General features: G+C 36.4%; 1 protein-coding gene across 4 annotated transcripts in view; it reads right to left on the bottom strand.

Annotated features, from left to right (window-relative positions):
* Positions 1-18,943, bottom strand: part of LOC139151313 (ras-related protein Rab-37-like) — a 129,436-nt gene that overhangs the window by 19,011 nt on the left and 91,482 nt on the right. For all 4 annotated transcript variants that reach the window (XM_070724000.1, XM_070723999.1, XM_070724001.1 and 1 more), the window contains exons 3-4: positions 15,894-15,935; positions 15,320-15,439 (exon numbers count right to left, since the gene is read on the bottom strand). In XM_070724000.1, the coding sequence (XP_070580101.1) occupies positions 15,320-15,439; positions 15,894-15,935 (162 nt within the window). The remainder of the gene's footprint in view (positions 1-15,319; positions 15,440-15,893; positions 15,936-18,943) is intronic.

The following is an 18,943-nucleotide window of genomic DNA, read 5'->3' as shown; positions in this document are numbered from 1 at the left end:
TACCTTAAATACATGTATGCAGGGATGTGAAATAAAGGTCATACTGGTAGGTTGCTTGGGCCACTAATGATGCATGAACCTCAAGCACTTCACATTTGTAGGACATATTGCTTGGTTCATTGTACTTTTCAGCAAAAGTTTTGAAATCTGACTCGATCAGAAATTTTGGTAAGAGTTTACACAGGCTAGAGATTCACATTTGCAAGGGTTAAAGATCAAATTGCTCCATCACATCACCACTGAGCGATGAGATTGTTGAGATGTTCAATTCTCTACCGGTGCAAATTGACAGGCAAATATGAACTCCTCTCTCAATTGGCTCAGCTATATCAGTGACATCACATAGTTAATATTCAATGAAACAGAACTTACATGTATACAGATTTTTTTCCTTAATCCAAGCTATATTCCAGAAAGAGGCACAATGCTCTGGTCATTAGAAAATGCAAGACAGCAATAACAGAAGCTCAAAGCCATATGAATCACTACACCCTCCTGTGACATACATGTACAAAGCAAAAAAAACGTACAGTCTCAGAATTCAACGAATTCATGGATATGAAAGAGATATATGTCAAATTATGACACACGGTCGCCAGATTCCATTTGATCATTAAGATAGTGTATTAAGTAAAGATGCTTGTCACACCTATTAATGGTAATACGCCAGATAATTTAATACATGTGGAGCCAGTCTGGCTATGCATTTTGTATGCTTGCACCAACATCACAGACTTTCTATTATCCCCACTACTGCAATAAACACATGCATATTTCATTGCTAGGTGACCTGAAACGACCTGCAGTAAAATGTGACTTCAGTAACATGAAAGAATAATGAGCTAATGTGATTGGTTGCCCACATCCGCCATCATCTCTCTTGGCCGTCTTTTCCCCTAATTTCTTTAATCTAAAGATCATTTTCCGTACTCAAGAAAATGCCGCCAGGCCACAAACTATCATACATATATGTAATTCAGTATTTTATGAACACTGCCTCGAAATATGGCAATGCTATCCTACTGGCAGCTTAGATACTGACCTGGATTTTTTTTTATAGTCATTTTTATTAAACCTAAAATCACGATTAATAATTGATTAGATTAGCTTTTGAAGTCAATCAAAATGATAAGAATTATATGACTGTGAATGTGAAATCAATATGATACACTGGACAATATGTGATCTGATTTTACTAATTACTAAATTGAAATATGAAAGAGGACAGGGGAAAAAAGCCATAAAACTGAAATCCTGAAGGGATTCTACCAATTAAGATGGCATACACGAAAAAATATGTTTTATAAACCAAAGATAATCAGTACTGATGAGTTAAAAATTAAAATGTGACAAGGCACAGAGGATATAATTTGATGTTATTTGTTTGTCAAAATTGACATGCAAAATGTTAAAAGGTACAGTGTAGGCTGGAACTATTTATGGGAATATGTCAATTCATAAATGAGAGTGGAGTTTAGTGATGTGTGATAGGTACACCTTCAGACAGACAAGACATCTTGGTATGTCAGTGTACAGACAACCAGCTACAAGAAATATGGAAAACGAATACAATATGCCACATATCATTTTTTGATTTTTGACAAAATGATCTGTACAATTTTTATACCATAAAGACAAGCTGCTCTGAAGTGGTAAAATTTGGACTCAGTGATTGAGATGTGACAATATCCATAAAGACAAGCTGCTCTGAAGTGGTAAAATTTGGACTCAGTGATTGAGATGTGACAATATCATGTATGATGAATGCCATTTTTTTTTTTTTTTTTTTTTTTTTTTTTTTTCAAAATTATACCATGACAGTCATACTAGTACTTGATATCAACAGGATCCCAAAGCCAGCTACATGCTGTAAAATGTAACACTATGGATTCCTCTGAAACTCCATCAGCCCCTGTATTTATTCTCATGCTCAGTTAACTACAAAAAAAATCAGCATGTCATCGGCATTGGCTACTTTCAATAATACTCTGCATGTTGGACAACTGGCACAGATCCAGTGCAATGCAAAGAGTCAATTTTTTTTTATCACTGTATCTAAAACATCTGCTGTGAAACACTTTCAAGCAACATTTCATCGACAGCTATGCCAGGTGATGACACAAGGAGATGTTAGTGTAACTGACATCAAGGTCAACATCAGTTTACATATTACTAATATACAAGAAGGGAGTATTTTGCATTTTGTTTCTTGCACACCTGGAGAGTAATGGGACAAATCATTCTAGTTGTGATGATCTGTTTTAGGGTACCCTTCTGGGTATGGAACGTCACCCTTATCATCGATGTTGAAATGAAATACAGTTTAAGTTGGCCAAATACCCTGCATTACTATTAGGAAAATTTGTGTTGTTCATTTTTTTCCCTGTACCACCCTGTAATTGAGCAAAATGAAATAAGTAGTGGCAATATAGACTTAAGTACTCAATACCTGACCTAGTTATTTCAAGAATAATGCGCTTCACATCTCCTCAGACCAAAAATACATATCGTTCCTCTCTCATTAACAACTTGTCCTTTTTTTCCACATTGTGAATCATGACAAGTACGCCACTTTTGGACAGGTCTCCATGGAGATAGATCACATGATGCATGAAAAAGCAAGAGTTGAGAGTGCTTCAGTGGCTATTCCCAGAAATGATCATGACAGAAGCACTTGTCACTTGATAATCATGCAGAAGTCAATGTTAAAGAAAATTTCTAAGTTCACTGCAGATGTCGAGTAGGTTAAGCTTATCGAGGGTTTTTATTAAAATAAAAAGGAGGTAAACATTAAAAAAAGCCGTCATTTTGAAAGGTTGGTAAATTTAAAAGTTCCCTGACTTTAGAAAAACGCCTAGCTGGTGTTATGCCACTGGAGTGCAAAAAGCTTACTTGTCAACTTTGTGATTTTAAAAATATCGAGAACTGGGGTTTTAGTGAGATTTCACATACAGCAGTGTGCCATCAAGACTACCGGTTTGCAGGGTGAGTTTGATGAGGTAACCTTTTTTTGTCCCTATTCCATCATAGTGCACAGTTGAGGAACATGAATATTCTCTATCATTTATGATGAGTCATTAGCATAAGATTTGCATACCTAAGGTACAACCATTAATATACTTTGCATATGTATATTAAAATGAACATCATTACACCATGCTTCAAACATACAGATTTTTTTCTGCGATGGTTTAAAAAATGCCTCTTCTTTGCCGTTCCTATTTATACTTGATTTATTTTTTTCCTGTTTTCAAATTAGTCAGACTTTTGGAATTTGTACATTGTTATGAAACCACACGGACGGGCAGCTACCAGCATAAATATCTCCATTGACCCTTATCTCCCGCTTTGGTGCACATAAAGCATGAAAGGTGAAATCAAGTACGGCTGGTTTTGCTATCTGCAGCTGTATCGGCCGCTATATAGTCAACTGACTATCGGCATTCACATCTTCTCACTCTACTTATCCATCCTGATACAGAAACCCCCACACTTCCAACAGTATCAGTACTCTTCCATTTCATTTGATCCGATTTTTTTCTTATCCGGCAAGTATCCAAAATCTAATCCTTGAATTTATCAGGGAATATGTGTAAGGCAATCGCAAAATCTTTCTAAAGATTTAGAGGGGAAAAAAGAGAAAGGACAAGAGGGTGGCAGCACATCCCATTGTTCAGGACTTGCATTGCATCGCTTCCTGTGACATTGATAAACCACAGGCATGTCCATTCACTCTGACATGCTAAACACTGAAATGCATTTTAGCAGGCATGACAGTAAACCAGTGAAGCAATGACCAAAAAGCTGCTTTTTGCATGTACAGCCAGATAATACCACCCACACAGCGAAATTGCACATTTGTTGGATATATATGTGGATTGATGGATCACCGAAGGACCAAAAATATCAGCCGTGTGATGGCGCCCTCTAGAGTATACTCTGTCACCACCTCACCCAGGAACTAACTCGGCAAAACCTCAGCATGAACAATTTACCTTCTGTGACATTTAGATAATTTCATCAGAATTCGTGAATGACTTGAACAAAAACAACAAAACCATACATTTGAAGACATTTCCAAATGATAATTTTTCTGCCTTTCAGCTTATTTCATCACCAATATTTAACAGTATTATCAAAACTGCAAACCATATTGTGTTTCTTCATGTACTGTAATATGTGAGTAAAGGAAAATAATGAATTGCCTGTATTAATGTACAAAAACTGTTCACATTGAAACATGTCCTTTTTCTCTGTAATCACACAAAATTGTACACTGTCCACTGCCCTAACAAGTATAATTTATTATCCTCAGCTGCTTTTCCACGGAGGAATGTTTGGTTTGAAACGTGGCAAGGCATTGTTAAATATTGATGACGAAGGCATGACATTGCAATAGTGACTACTTGAGACGTGACCTCCCCACCTGACCCTAAAGTGTAAGTACTCAATACCCGTAAATTTAAGAACACCTGTTTGAGTTATAACATTCACCTCGTAAGTGTAGCTTTCCATTATACCTACAAATCTAAAGGAAACAGTTGGCAGTTTTTTCCATTGCATAATCCGGTGTACGGTCATGAACCTGAACTACTGAGGTCATCGGGCGTCAAAAGTGCACACACTGGGTTCATGAGTGCTAAGTGTTAAGGCATACAATCCGCCCACACGCATACAACAGATGGCGTACATTTCACAGTGAAACCAACAACATCCCTGACTGAGTATGCAATGTGTTCCACGAAACAAACATGTCAGACATGCTGGTATATAGAATTTGTTAATCCATCTGAATTATTATGAAATACTAATAACAGGCTGTTGTAAAAAAAACAGGAAGGAATATACAAACGTATGATTGTAACAGATTTTTATCTCTGTATCAGATCTCTCTTGCAAATTGTTGTAATGGATAGAATCTCAGGGTCATTACAAAACGTCTTCCCTAGTAGTGGTGGCAAATGGTAGGTAGTTCACGGGTTACCATTGTCCTGACGTGATAAATGATTGCTGTTCCTTCATCATTTCAAATCAGAATGATGTAAAAATGACAGAAAAAAAAGACTCCAGGGAATATTGGTTAACCCTTTGAGTATGGTAATTTTTTGCACCAAAATTTTCATGCAGGATTTAACTAATTTATATGAAATTTTTCTGTAATTTTTTCAATAATTTTGGACAAAATGGACATTGTATTTGGTTAGCTACAGTTTTTATCAAAATTTTGGCAAAAATCTGAAAAAAAATTTACTGGGGCATATTTTATAAAGGCTACAAAAATTGACTTTAATGTTCAAAGAGTTAAAATTTTGCCTTGAATTATGTGTCATCACCCATTAAGTGATGTAATTGTCTTTTGTGGTCCTGAAAAAACATCTTAAAATAAAAAATTGCCATTATTGCTAGTACATAAATTCTTTGAGGCAGAAAAGTCACATGGCAACTAATAACTGAACAACTGTTCCTGAGAATCGTTTTTTCTCTTGCTAATTTTGGAATATTTTTGAAAATGCTTTAAAATGTCCCAAATCAAATCTTTGGTATTATCATTTCTGTTGGTGCTCACATCACTTTGCGATCTGGATATTTCAATACACAATCAAATACATTTATTGTATGCAATATTCAGGGTTTCTATCTTTCCTGTGATAAACACTTGAAGAGAGGGGTCATCAGAACTACGCTCAAAGATCGTATGGGACCCATACCACCAATGTAAACACTGTATCCAATTTACGTTGGCAACTGATGGAAGTTACAATGTTTTACACAATGTACATCAATCGTTATTATAACTGTTGCAGCTATGTTGACATGACCCATCTGATTGTGTATGAAATAAATTGTTTGTAAACAAGAAAATCACATGGTCACAGTTCCGATGAACCTTTTTCTCTAACATCACTACACATTCAATATCATACAAATTGGTGCAATTTTAGGTGGATTATAAAATAATAACTAACAATTTTGCCTGCTGCTTCTTGGTTTTTTTCCAAGAAAGTCCAAGGAACAACACTTTGATTTGATCTCCATGACCCAAGGGGCTGTGGGATTACTACCAATCCAAGTTAATGTCTTACTATGACATTACAAGGAAGGGATGCATGTCATCTGACTCAAATACTGTGTCACTGCCAATTATTCTTTTTATTCCCTATGTCTACACCGGAGAAGATGGACTTTGCCACACGGAAATCAGGATACAAAGGTTGACACCGACAACTAATGTTAGCTACATTTATCTCGTAGGATGAAGCCACTTGATTTTTGTTCATCACATTGTTTTAATTTTACTCTTTTTTTTTAAATTTTGTGCATTTATGAGAATATTCTGAGCACACCCACAAATACAATTTTATCATTTAGCATATAATTCACCGAGAGAACACACATTATTTATGAAAAACTTGGAATATTCCATGTCTTTTAGCAGGAACACAGCACAGATCTGTAATTCCTTAATCTCTGTCGAAGGAATGCCTATTCTTAAAAAAGAAAGCGGGGACAACATTTCTCATTCCACACAAGCACTACAGTCAGTCTGCCTAGTAACGTGTCACTGAGGGTCAAAGGTCAGTTTACTTATCAAACTTGGTACCTGGCCTGATGGAGCACGATAATTGAACCAGCAATAAAGAGGGATGAACATCAAACAGCACTACTGCACTTACTCGGGGAAAAAACCGATAAGGCAGTGAAGATTCCCTCTGACAGGGATAAATAAATCAAGATTTCAAGCAGATTAAAGTTTAGCTCAGAGTTTTACTCACAAAGAGGAATTTCTTAATTAGTTGTTGAATTGCGTCAATACTTTTAAGCTTCGGATTTCAGATTTATTTTAGTCAGTGGTGACTGTTATCACCTTTTTTCCCCTGAAGTTGGCACAATTTACAACTTTTTTCTCATGGAAGATTCAATCTAGGCAGAGGGCAAATTAACTAAATGTTAACATCAAGAGGAAGTGGTTATTCAAACAAGATGATTTATTAAATCTCAGGGGGGAGGGGGAATTCACACCATATTTCTGTTGGGATTGTGATGTGTTCGAAATTAAACACAGAGACAGACTGGTGTCAGGCTCAAAGTTATAAACCCTGGTAGATACCTTACATCTCATGCCAGGGTTCTGTGTCTGCAAAAGTAAATCCAACCAACCACATTTAACTGAGTGAGAGTTATCCAAAGGATGATAGGTTTCAGGAGGGAGGGTACATACACGTTGCATATGTGAACAACATTAACCCTTTGAGTGCCAAAGTCGATTTTTGTTGCCTTTGCACAATATAACACCAACAATTTCTTTCAGTGAGATGTGGACAAATTTTTCTGCTTTTTCCACCAATTTTGGTCAAAAAGTGTAGCCCATGAAAATTTACGTCCATTTAGTCCAAAATCATAGAAAAAATTACAAAAAAATTCATACAAATTGGTAAAATGTTGCCCTGATATTTTAGGGGGAAAATTACGGTGCTCAAAGGGTTGAATTGTATTACTCCTTCCATGTCTTTGAAATTCCTCTTTCAAGTTCCACTAACCCTATGGTAGGCTTTTGTAGACTTTTAAGACTTTTTTGTGAGGGATGTAGGGAGGTGCTGGGAGTGGGGAGACAGGGATTGGTGGAGCATTGTGCAACTTTTCGTCAAAATATAAAGAAATTTGTAAAACTTTTAGAAGCTGATTCTGGCTTGTTTTTGTGGTCCAGCATAACCAAAGTAACTGGCTACTTCTTTAACATGCACTCACATGCTTGGCACTAGTTTGTCTTGGCATACTTTCAGTGTTATAGCAAATACTACGTCTGAAATCGGCATGCTCATTAATCACTGCATACTTTGTCATCTGCAAACAGGTGTTTGGTTTCCAAAACCCTGCCAACAAATCCTGTTTTAAATGGCATCTTGGTGGTGGGTAGCAGTCCAGTGTTACATTTTGTTGGTATATTTAAACATTCAGTGTTTATAATCAAATACATTTTCTTTATAGAAGCACAAAAGACTTCAGTATATACTTCTGTTACAGCATAGTCGTCAAAAGCACACAAGCCGTCAAAACATGAAAAGATCAGACCAATGCCTCAGCTACAAAGGCTACGTGTCACAGTAAAGGGTAAATAGTTACCATGAAAGTTTCTTTCCCACCAATCTGTTTGGACACCGTGACACAGCATATTTGTTAACACAACCCTTTGAAATTTGCACAGGGCCTTGTTTACGCCGGTACGCAAAGCTGAACTGTGTGCATAAGAAGTTCAAATGTTATTGTTGCTTTCTGTGCTGTCCAAAGGAAAAATACATGATGTAAAATAAGCAGTATACAAGATTATTGCAATGAAATCAGAAAATTTCGAGGTTGTCAGGCAGATCATTTTTACTTTGGGCTATATAGGACTTTATCATGTTGTTCAAAATTGGTCTGTTGTTTCAAAGTGGATTTGCTTTATACCTATATGGATAAAAAGAAACAGCAAAGTTCTGGGTTTTTTTGCAAATATTGTATTGAATATTTTGGAGAAGGAAAGATGATTTTTTAAAAAGCTCTGTAATGACAAAGCAACTCTACAAAATTACAATTGTAAATATAAATAACTGTTGACATTTATTGAACACAAAGCCCTCATACAGCAATACAGCGAAAATGAGGCACAAAAAATGCACAGTATTTTAATCGTAAGCCATTTTTTTCTGGTTTACTTGATTGGTTCAAAGTACTGGAAACTGCGACTTCAGCAGTCCTATTGTAGATACATCAACTTCATTCAGCACTTGTGAAATATCATATGCGGTGCACAGGTTTTGCAAAGAACTGTGTTACCATTTTAACAGAAGGGCAACTCAACAGACAGATCTGCCCCAAGTATGTGGGCATATAAATATCAAAACTGAGGAAACTGAAGGAACAAACTTCAGCAGACTGTTGCGTTTTAATAGTTGTGAAGTGATCATAAAACTGAAGCAATACACTTTGGTAGACTGTCTGGTGTGAATGCATTGGCTTGGCAAGCTAGTAATTGCTGCACATACAAGTACCCGAGAAGAGCCAATAGACTTGGGCCGGTCTACTCGAAAGACTCTCAGAAGCCACATTCCATGATAAATATTCATGAGTTATGCACCAACTCATTGGTGACATCCTCCATAACCCTCCTTTCCAGAGTTACAAATTAAAATTTAACGGTTATATGGTCAAGATTTCTATCTTACATTTGAAAATCTTCACAGCAGAGAATATCAAGAATGCACAACTTGATCAGATCACTTGGTTCTTAGTAATACTGCAGTCTACAAACTATGATACAGAAAGCAAGATGGTATTTAAAAAGTTTTCAAGCATGATGTTCCAAATTTTTTCATTGAAAAATTTGAAATGATTAAAGTATAAACTACACACATCAAAGCTAGAAATTGTTTACCCATGATATTTGTATCCGAAAGCTTATCAAATATCTGACTTCTGTACAGCAGTTACTTCACGTATCTCATCATGGAAATATTTGAATAAAACAAATCCATCTAGAAAGGGACAAGTAACCTATGAAATGCCTGGGGGCATAGTCAAAGATTTTTAAAAGCATACTCAAAGTGACAAGTCACTGAATTATTCACACACATTTGAGAATATGTTCCTCACAAACAAAATGCAAATTTCACGAAATCACCACGACAACATAAATCAGACGAGGCAAATGACGTTTTTCCTCTTTCAAAATAAAAAGACTCCTAGCCACTTGAATTGGCCTTGTTGGCATTCACTCAAGGATCAATTATTTCATTAACCAATTTGGAATATAGCACAAAAAGTCACGTACGGCTGAAAAGCCAGTGTGTACAAAGTAAATATCAGGAGAGTGGAGTAGCTACGCGTCTTTCTTTCCTTAACCTGGTTAAGGCACCATCTTTTCTTGGCATATCTCTCCTTTCCATTACATGCTAATTCATTCAGCGTAAGAGCTCACAAAGGCCAGAAAAATGACTGTTAAAACATGTTTGATACTGAAGGGTTAACTGTGCACTTACATCAATGCATGCATATCAAAGCCATGTAGATATTTTCATATTTTCATACTTGAATTTGTTTTATATATATGAACTGAGATATTACTACATTTGACTGCTTTTCACACATCTACCAGTTTAGAAGGCAAATCACTGACTTCAATTCAGTTTTATCTGGCTAAAAAAAAATCGTAACAAATTTCACTTGTATACAATATTTTACTAAACTCAACTCCATCTCAAATCTTTGTCTTTACACTGTACAGTTGAAACCGATTATTTTCAGATATGTAACTGGAATGATTTAAAAAATAAACAGAACCTGTACAACGACACAAAGCAATACATCTGTTCACACTGGGTATTCCCGTTCCAAGAGAGCATAAAAACATAACCACACTGATTGACAGGCAGTTTGAACGAAAGATGCCCAGAGGTGCTCATGTGACAATTGCCATAGACGTAAAGCTAATATAAATGCGCCATTAAAATTTCTTCCTGCCCGCTATGGAGGGGGAACTATTTGCAACCAAAATGAGGTCACCTACCTTCTGTTTTATGCACAACCCCATTACAAGAGAAAACCTTTGAAATTGTAAATATCATTACTTTTTAAGTTGCACTGTCGTCTTTTTAACTCTTGACATATCTTAATTTAATGTCAACTGCAAATATTTGATAGATATGGATACTGCTAAATTGTGAACAAATACCGGAGAGTTTCTAGGTACGACTCTAAGGATCTAACATTTTGTCTATTTCCAATTTGAAACAAGACCCAGTACTCTGAAAGTGTGTTAACATTGTGACTAATACAATTTAGGGAGTCCATGAGAAGAAAGCCACACACAACTACCAGACTATGCCATGCTAAACCTCCAGACTAAATGGAGTGCCTGTAGCTAACTTTCAAATTTCGATCTTCAAAACTTGTCAGAAATTGTCTGGGAAACTGAATAGGAAAGTATATATTTGAAAAAAAAACCACCATCAGTCTTGTATCAATTTTACACCATCAAGCGTTCCTGCGAGGTCAAATATTTTCCATCCGTATTATAATAGGAATATAAAATGTTTGAAAAATCTGTCAAAACTAATGTTACTTTGAGGATATATGCAGCTATACGGACTCTCAAACTTTTACAATACATTTTTGGTCTACTGCTTGTAGTGGTGGTGGTGAAAGGGTTAAACTTTAAACTTTTGCCCAAACTTTCCTAAAGAAAACTTGAAATCATCCCCTTTCAAAATCAAGAATAAAAATCAGGGGCCACCATGCAAAATTTAGTACTAGAGAAAAAATTTCCTCATCATGTTATTAGTTGTCCAAGAAAATTGGGAGTGAACAGGTTACCGTAAGTCTTAAACACAACATAACATTTTTGGTCTACTCATTTTGAAGCTCAATAAATAAATAAAGTTTTCACTAACTTATTTTTGTGAAAATCAAAAATTGTGTAGTTCCCCATACAGTCCACACAGGGATGGCAGCCATTTTGAATTTCAAATATCAATAAATGTTGGGTAATTTGTTTCTCCAGTACCAAATTTTGCACGGTGACCCCTGATTTTTATTCTTGCTTTTGTAAGAGAATGGTTTAAAGTTTCCGTGAGGAAAGTTTGGGCAAAAAGTTTAAAATTTAAGTCTTTTCATTTCTAGGCAACAACTACCTGAAATTTTCGTAACGGACTGACCATAGAATCCATGAATTGTCGAACTCTTGGGCATGTAAACACTGCATAACACTACATAACATGATGATTTACGTTGAATCTAAGTCCATAAATAGTGCATTGTCAGCGACTATTGAAATTGCTTTCAACCAATAATTACTAAACATGTGTTTTATACACTGTATAAAAAGGATTACATTTTTGTAACGTTTATTTAAATCAAAACTGGATTAGCTTAATTTCCTCAGCATGTTATTACTTGTCCAAATGGACAGAATGCACGGAGAGCCCGAGGGGATGTATTGTATTGCCGTGCAAACAAATCTGTTGTGTTCTTTAAAATGTCATTTTTTATTCCATTTGTACTGAGCAGTGTATCGATTTACATGTCAATTAAAAACGGTACCCATTTCATTTTGAATTGACACTCAAAGCCTAGCTATTACAACGATGCGCATACAGGGGAAAGACTCAAAAGCTGCATATATCTGCAAGTTTGGTGAAGAATTTTTGTTCAGAGATGATTTGATCCAGCGAAACGTGTTTCAGCGAAAAAAAAATTACAAAATGAGTCTGTACATATTGATCATAACTGTAATACGCAATGGAAACCATGACAAGTTTGGCGCCAGAAACATGAGTGTACTATTCCCTATATTGCAAATTAAGGCATTACCAGGGCTCCAGTTACTCAGCTCAGGAAACTGTGTACACAGATATTATCTTTTTTTATGACTTTTGCGATTGCTCAGACTCAAGAGTTTTTTTGGAAGATCATGGACCCTGATATTGTAAATCTTTGGTTGAATTGCAAAACACATTCACTCATCCACTCTTGATAATAAATGCCCCCATCAGAGGCTGATAATTTACAAAACCTGTCTACTTTCCCTCGATGTAACAGATGGTTCCCCAGGGACTGGTTGGCATGACAACATGCACGAGCACAGGGAAAATTGGGATTTAACACATATTCTGCTGACTAGACAAAAGAGTTCACTGCTGGGTCATGGCAACGACTCTTTGATGGCAGTTTCCTCAGACGATTGAACCGCCGCATTAGCACGCCAGAACATCATCCTGTCAGACCAAGATCCAATTTTTTTTTTAATTGCAAATTACAAATTCAGTTTTGACGACTACCATACGTGTGACTCCTTAACTCCACTGAAGGGTCACTGTTGCTATGGCAATCAGGTCGGGGTTATTCAATTAGAGGTGTATGTCACATATGAAACACATTGCTTTTAGTATTTTGACGTTTATGACACAAAAAAGGCACAATTTTATTGAGGTAGCATCAGGCTTCCATTAAAAGGGAATAGCAAATTTATTATGAAGATCTGCTCTTTTAGTCATCTTAAAACGTGTGACACTGAGCAAGTGGGTTATAAAAGGCCACTACTTGGAAAGGAAGATTGACCCTGGAAGACTTACTTGACTAACTACAAAGGACAACAGAAGAAGACCTTCAAGATCTTGAGGACATTTCATGACAATGAATGACAAATGATGAGGTTGAAGGATGGGTCCCATATTGAGACACGTAACATTAAACATTTATGATTACACACATATATCATGTCTGTTCAGCTTATCGGGATAATATTTAATCCCTTCCATATCTCCATCATCAATGCATCACAGCCATCATCCTAGGCTTTCATTGTTTCTCTTCAACACGCTGAATACATAAACAGCTTTGGGAATTCTGCATTTCTCTCATTCTTTTTGGCTTGTCATCTTTATAGCTATCTAATCCTTCAAACCATGGCTTTGATCGCAGTATCCAAGCTATATTAGATTTGATATCTTTTTTTTACGACTGAATGGCTTTGAACCTTGACCTATTACCCCCGATTCACCAATTGATCATTTCCCGCATCCCATGCTCGCTGAAGTCAATCATTTCCATCTCTGGTTATTCTAAAATTCCTGCATTCAATCAACAACAACAAGGTTTGTCCATATCCCGATATACCGAGAATATCCGGTGAGTGAAATCATCAAAAATCCCACAACCATATACAAATACTTCAACATGGTTTAGTTCCTAGTTTCTCACAGTGGTATCTGTTCAGTGTTACAGTTCCTTTTACCAGGTGTAGTATTCATATCACCCTGATTCTCTCAGTGATCAAAGAGTTAAATGTATCATATTATCAGAGTTACCTTGATTCTCTAAGGGATAAAGGAGTACAATGTATCATATTATCGGGGTTACACTGATTCGCTGAGGGACAAAAGAGTAAAATGTATCATATTATCAGGGTTAATCTGACATGTCAAATACATCACAAAGAAGAACTTAAGTTGACAAGGTCATCTTCTGAGCATCCCTGTCATATGTCTTCTACACAGTCTCCTTTCAACTCCCTCCTGGGTAAAATATCTCATTCTAAACTCCTGGCCTTTGGATTTCAACGTGTACGGCGCCTAGGTACGTAACTCATAATTTCAGAATGCAATAAAATATGATTCTAATTTGTAGATGCCTAAGCAGATGGGCAGAGTGGGATTTTGTCAGGTGCCAAAAATCTGAGGGTGTTATCTTGAAGTAGGCCTCTCTGCCAACTGGGACTGAAATCTCAAAAATATTAATCCTTCTTGAGCACCCATGAGATCATACCCCTACAGTTTCTACAGGAGTTTTTTGAATAATTAATGAATCTTTTGCTCTAATATCAACACTTCTAAAAATGCTACAACACTCCAGTCCACATCACTGGAGCCTTTTCACGTTATGTAAATGATGTGAGTTCAGAATGAGTGTACTCCACAAGTACCTGCAGTAGATGGAGTAGTTTGGTTGTATTTGTCCAGGCTTTTATGTGCCTCTGTCCATATGTTCTTTGGAAGCACTGTGACACAGTCTGAAACGGACTTTGGTATTTCATCACTTATGAAAATTTACACAATGAATAGCCAGAAACCTGTTCAAATCCACCAATATATTGCTTAAGCACTGTTCAATGACTTATCATTTATTCAGCTGACATTCGTAATTGATACCAGTTATTTATTATTGTTAATTACAGTACTGAAACTATAACAGAAAATATAATGTAAATATGCCAAATATACATGGAAATGCAAATCTTATGTCCTTTTTCGAGAATGATTCACAGTTAGGCTACTGTGATGTATGCAGCCTTCACACGGAAAACTAGAACACCTTTTACGATTTGTACTTTCCCTAGTGACAACAACTTATTACTGATGATGTCATTTCAAACATGATAAACAGAACTTTGAAGGAGCCATTCAATTTTAAAGGAGTTGCCATTCTGCAATCACGTAAAGACACACTGAATCCCTAGATCAAAGACAGAGGGCTGCTGCTCAGGAGATGTAGTCACTGTCCAGTGACTGTGTGAAGTGCTGTGCTTGAAAAATGGTAAGCGTTCATAGCTGAGGAAATTGAAGCACAACATGTTCATACATGTGCGGTATCATCATTCCCACGTGAAACTGCATATCACGACTACTGCAGTTTTGTTTATTCCAAGGAAGATTCAAAGATATGAAAAATTTGAGTCTTGCAAGGTCTTTCCTGAAAGAGAACACCGAGACCACGGTATGTGGGCAGGACTAAAATCTTGCACCATCTGATTTTGTGTAGGAGGAGTGGGCTTGGACATGGTACTCACCCTGATATTGTCAAAGGACTGTCTATTAGTGACGTCATACAGGAGCAACAGCGCATGGGCATCTCTGTAGTAGGCGTGTGTTACACTTCGAAACCTCTCTTGACCTGCTGTGTCCCAGATCTAACGAGATGGAAAAATAAAAGTCTAATAACAAGTTGGAAAACGTGACCCTCCCACCTTTACACAGTGTGATGAACTCAATATTACTTTAAAATGCTCTGAGTCACAGACTGAACTGTACAAGTCTGTTTGCTGTTAGCACACAGAGTTAGGGATATATTTGATCAAACATTTACACAACTGCAAAACCACTGATGTTCTATATATTGAAAATTTTTGTCTGTTTAGCACATGAAATTGCATCATTCCATATTCATATGCTTTTAACAAAATGAAGTTTTCAACACATAAAAATATATATCTTTGTCAAGTTATCAAGTTAATGAACTTTGGGTAATGAAATTATTCAGGTTTGGGTATATGCCTATGCTCATGTGGTAAACAAATGCAGGTTTAAAATACGATAGCATGAAATTTGAATATTAATGTAGAAATTAGAATTTCAACTGCTTACCTGAAGTTTAACTTTTGAACCATCAACATTGACAACTTTATTCTGAAAGAAGATAGAGATAAAAGTGGTTATAGCATGACAAACTGCACAAAAGTGAACTGCATTATTGCTTTTTCGGTATTATTATGCGTCTACATTGCCTTACTTGCACATGTACAATCACATCAGCAGTATAATGGAGCATGCATACATTCACAGAAAAGAAATTGTCACAGCTCCTTTTTTTGATCACTGTATCTATGTCGCTGGATGTGAACCCAGTATCCATTCATCAAATTACAAGAGATACTTGTGGTTGAATGTTGGTTTGCTATAGGAATTAAATCAATGAAGTTATTATCACTGTTGTCCAGCAGACATGACACAGATTTCATTTTTTTTTTGGAGTAAAACATCTTCTAATCAAAGTTGACATAGAAAAAATTATCATGACAACATTGCTCAGCATGCATATACACTGTATGTAGAAAACTTAATTTACCAAAACACACAAACATTCTCACAGCAGGGAGAGCTGCATTCATTAGTGAGATACAATGTGCCTGTAATTGCATCATCAAACGAAGCACGCATCACCTAAGAAATGACACTTCAAAATGGACTTCTTTCACACATTCCTGCACATCCCATCAACTGTATTATAAAATTAACAAAAACTGGAGACATGGCTAATGTAGTGCTTCCCTTCACAGCACAATTCATATTGGTAAAGGTTAGAGTGTTCTAGAATCCCTGACAAACACTTCCTTTTACCAAATTGGAAAATTTTATTATCAGATTTTCACTTTTTTATCAGTGGACAGCACTCTGTATCCAACTGGTAATGAGCAGAGCAAAGTCTACATCAACTTTAATTGAATTGAAATGAGCAAATTGGCCCACAGTGCAATGCACTGACTTTTATGCTATCAGCCCAATCAAATTCATCCAAGCCATCACACGCACAGGATGTGGAACACTACCGGTACAATGTCACTGCCTTGTGTGAGCTTCCACTACCCCTGAGTTTCTCCCATTCATCAGACTGCTTGTCTGAGAGTAATTATTCCACTGAGGAGCTCTGATTAACTACTTATTTGCACTGGACACAATTCATAATAGACTCTCTTCATTTGTAATCAACGTTTTTGTTTCGTGGTAAAATGCGGTACCTAATTTCCAATCAAGGTTGTGGACTTAATGAGTTGCTTTTGTAAATAATGGAGTGATCTGATATTACTCCCATTTTCACGGGCAAATTGCTTTTCACAGTAATTCCAATCTTAACATTGCCACCATTCACCAACTCTGGGTTCAATATAAAGAAGATCAAGTGAACAGCCTGGAGGAGACTCCAAAGCTGGATGTGTTTATATCATCATTCAAATCAATTTCTTTAATTCATATGCCAATAAGATTGGAATGCGATAATTTTTCTCAGATTTACTTTCAGGAGGTACCCCGTATGAGATTAAAATCTCGTCTGACCCAAGACCTTAAGACTTTATGAACTTTCTTTGAAGATAGCTGTGGCTATACGATGTCCTTTGTGTCAACCTACTTTCTGTTTCAAGGCTAGCAACATATCCAATAATGATTTCAATGTTCATGAATTGATTGCGATGTCATATAAGTCAACATGCCAGCGTTGGGTTGTAAATTCTCCTCCCTGTGTTGTTATGTTCGTGGAAACCAAATCACTACTTAGGATTACGAAGAAAAAATGTGATTTGTCATTCCATGCACGTAGGGTACACTTAGTTACTTTGTATGATTTCCAGTACTGGCACTGTCTCAATTCATTAATTAGAGCCACTGTTTGCGTATACTAGCGTGACAATAAAACGGAAAGTGACATTTGTGAAAACAGTATTCAGGCAACATAGGCTGACACAGACTGCTTCTCAGAGGATTTGGCTTTCTTGGAAGCTTGCAAATCACCCTGTATTACTATGCTATGTCATCTCATTAGTCCCTTGTGTACTCCCACATGCTCTTAATCATCCTGACCTCTTGACCTATATACGGTATATTTTCATAACAAGACTTTGATCAAATCCATTTGTTTTCAACATTTAGTGAATCTTATGAACATTTGGAGCATGGAAGTTGTTTGTTGTAACATGTCAAATAATTTTGGATTTACCAGTATACACACTTAAGGTCAACAACAACACAAAGCTTGAGATAGACAGTTCATCAAACAGACAGGACCACTTGTCACTCGAAACACAATAACTAAAAAGAACATTGGAACATTTTTTGAAGAATGCAAGTGACACATCTGCGAATGACAATTATTAATTAATGCTATACAAATTAAGAGAAAAATAAAGAAAGACATAAATATTCCCCAGATAAATGTTCCAGTGTTCTTTGTTGTTTAAAGGAGACTGCGCCTCAGAGACAGATTTTCAGACTCTAAACTTTTACAATATTCTTCTGGCCTACCACATTTACCACTTGTGGGGGCTCATTTTGAAGATTATGGAGTAAATAAAGTTTTCACCAGCTTATTTTGAGAAAATACAGGAATTTCGTTTTCCCCTACAGAGATAACACAGGGATGGCAGCCATCTTTAATTTGAAATATCGGTGAATGTTGAGTAATTTGTTTCTCTAGTACCAAAATTTGCCTGGTGACCGCTGATTTTTATTCCTGATTTTGAAAGATAATGGTTTGAAGTCTGCTTGAGGAAAGTTTGAGCAAAAATTGAATTCTTTTATTTTTGAGGCGCATGCTGCAGTAATATTGTTTCAGATGGCACAAGGTAACTTTCACGTCAATGTAACTACCCTTCAGAGTCTAGCGATGAAGCTGCTGCTTGTATGGCAGTTGTGTTTTCTGTACTGCTCATCATTCAAATCACTAGCGCTCAACTGATTCGTGTCAAAAAAACAGCTCCAGACACTCACTCTTGCTTTAAATACACAATCAATCTAGCTCTTGTATGCAACTTGTTTCCTGAAGTTGTCGTTCCTCTGAGACACCAGCTACTGCCCACTCTCTTGTAAAAATATTTTCTCAGTTGATTTTTACATTATAAATATTCAGAAAGGGTTGATGGTGT

This window comes from Ptychodera flava, chromosome 15, assembly GCF_041260155.1.
Source record: "Ptychodera flava strain L36383 chromosome 15, AS_Pfla_20210202, whole genome shotgun sequence".
Taxonomy (NCBI): Eukaryota; Metazoa; Hemichordata; class Enteropneusta; family Ptychoderidae; genus Ptychodera; species Ptychodera flava.
The sequence above is the reverse complement of the archived record's forward strand: the minus strand, read 5'-3'. Positions and strand labels throughout refer to the sequence as shown.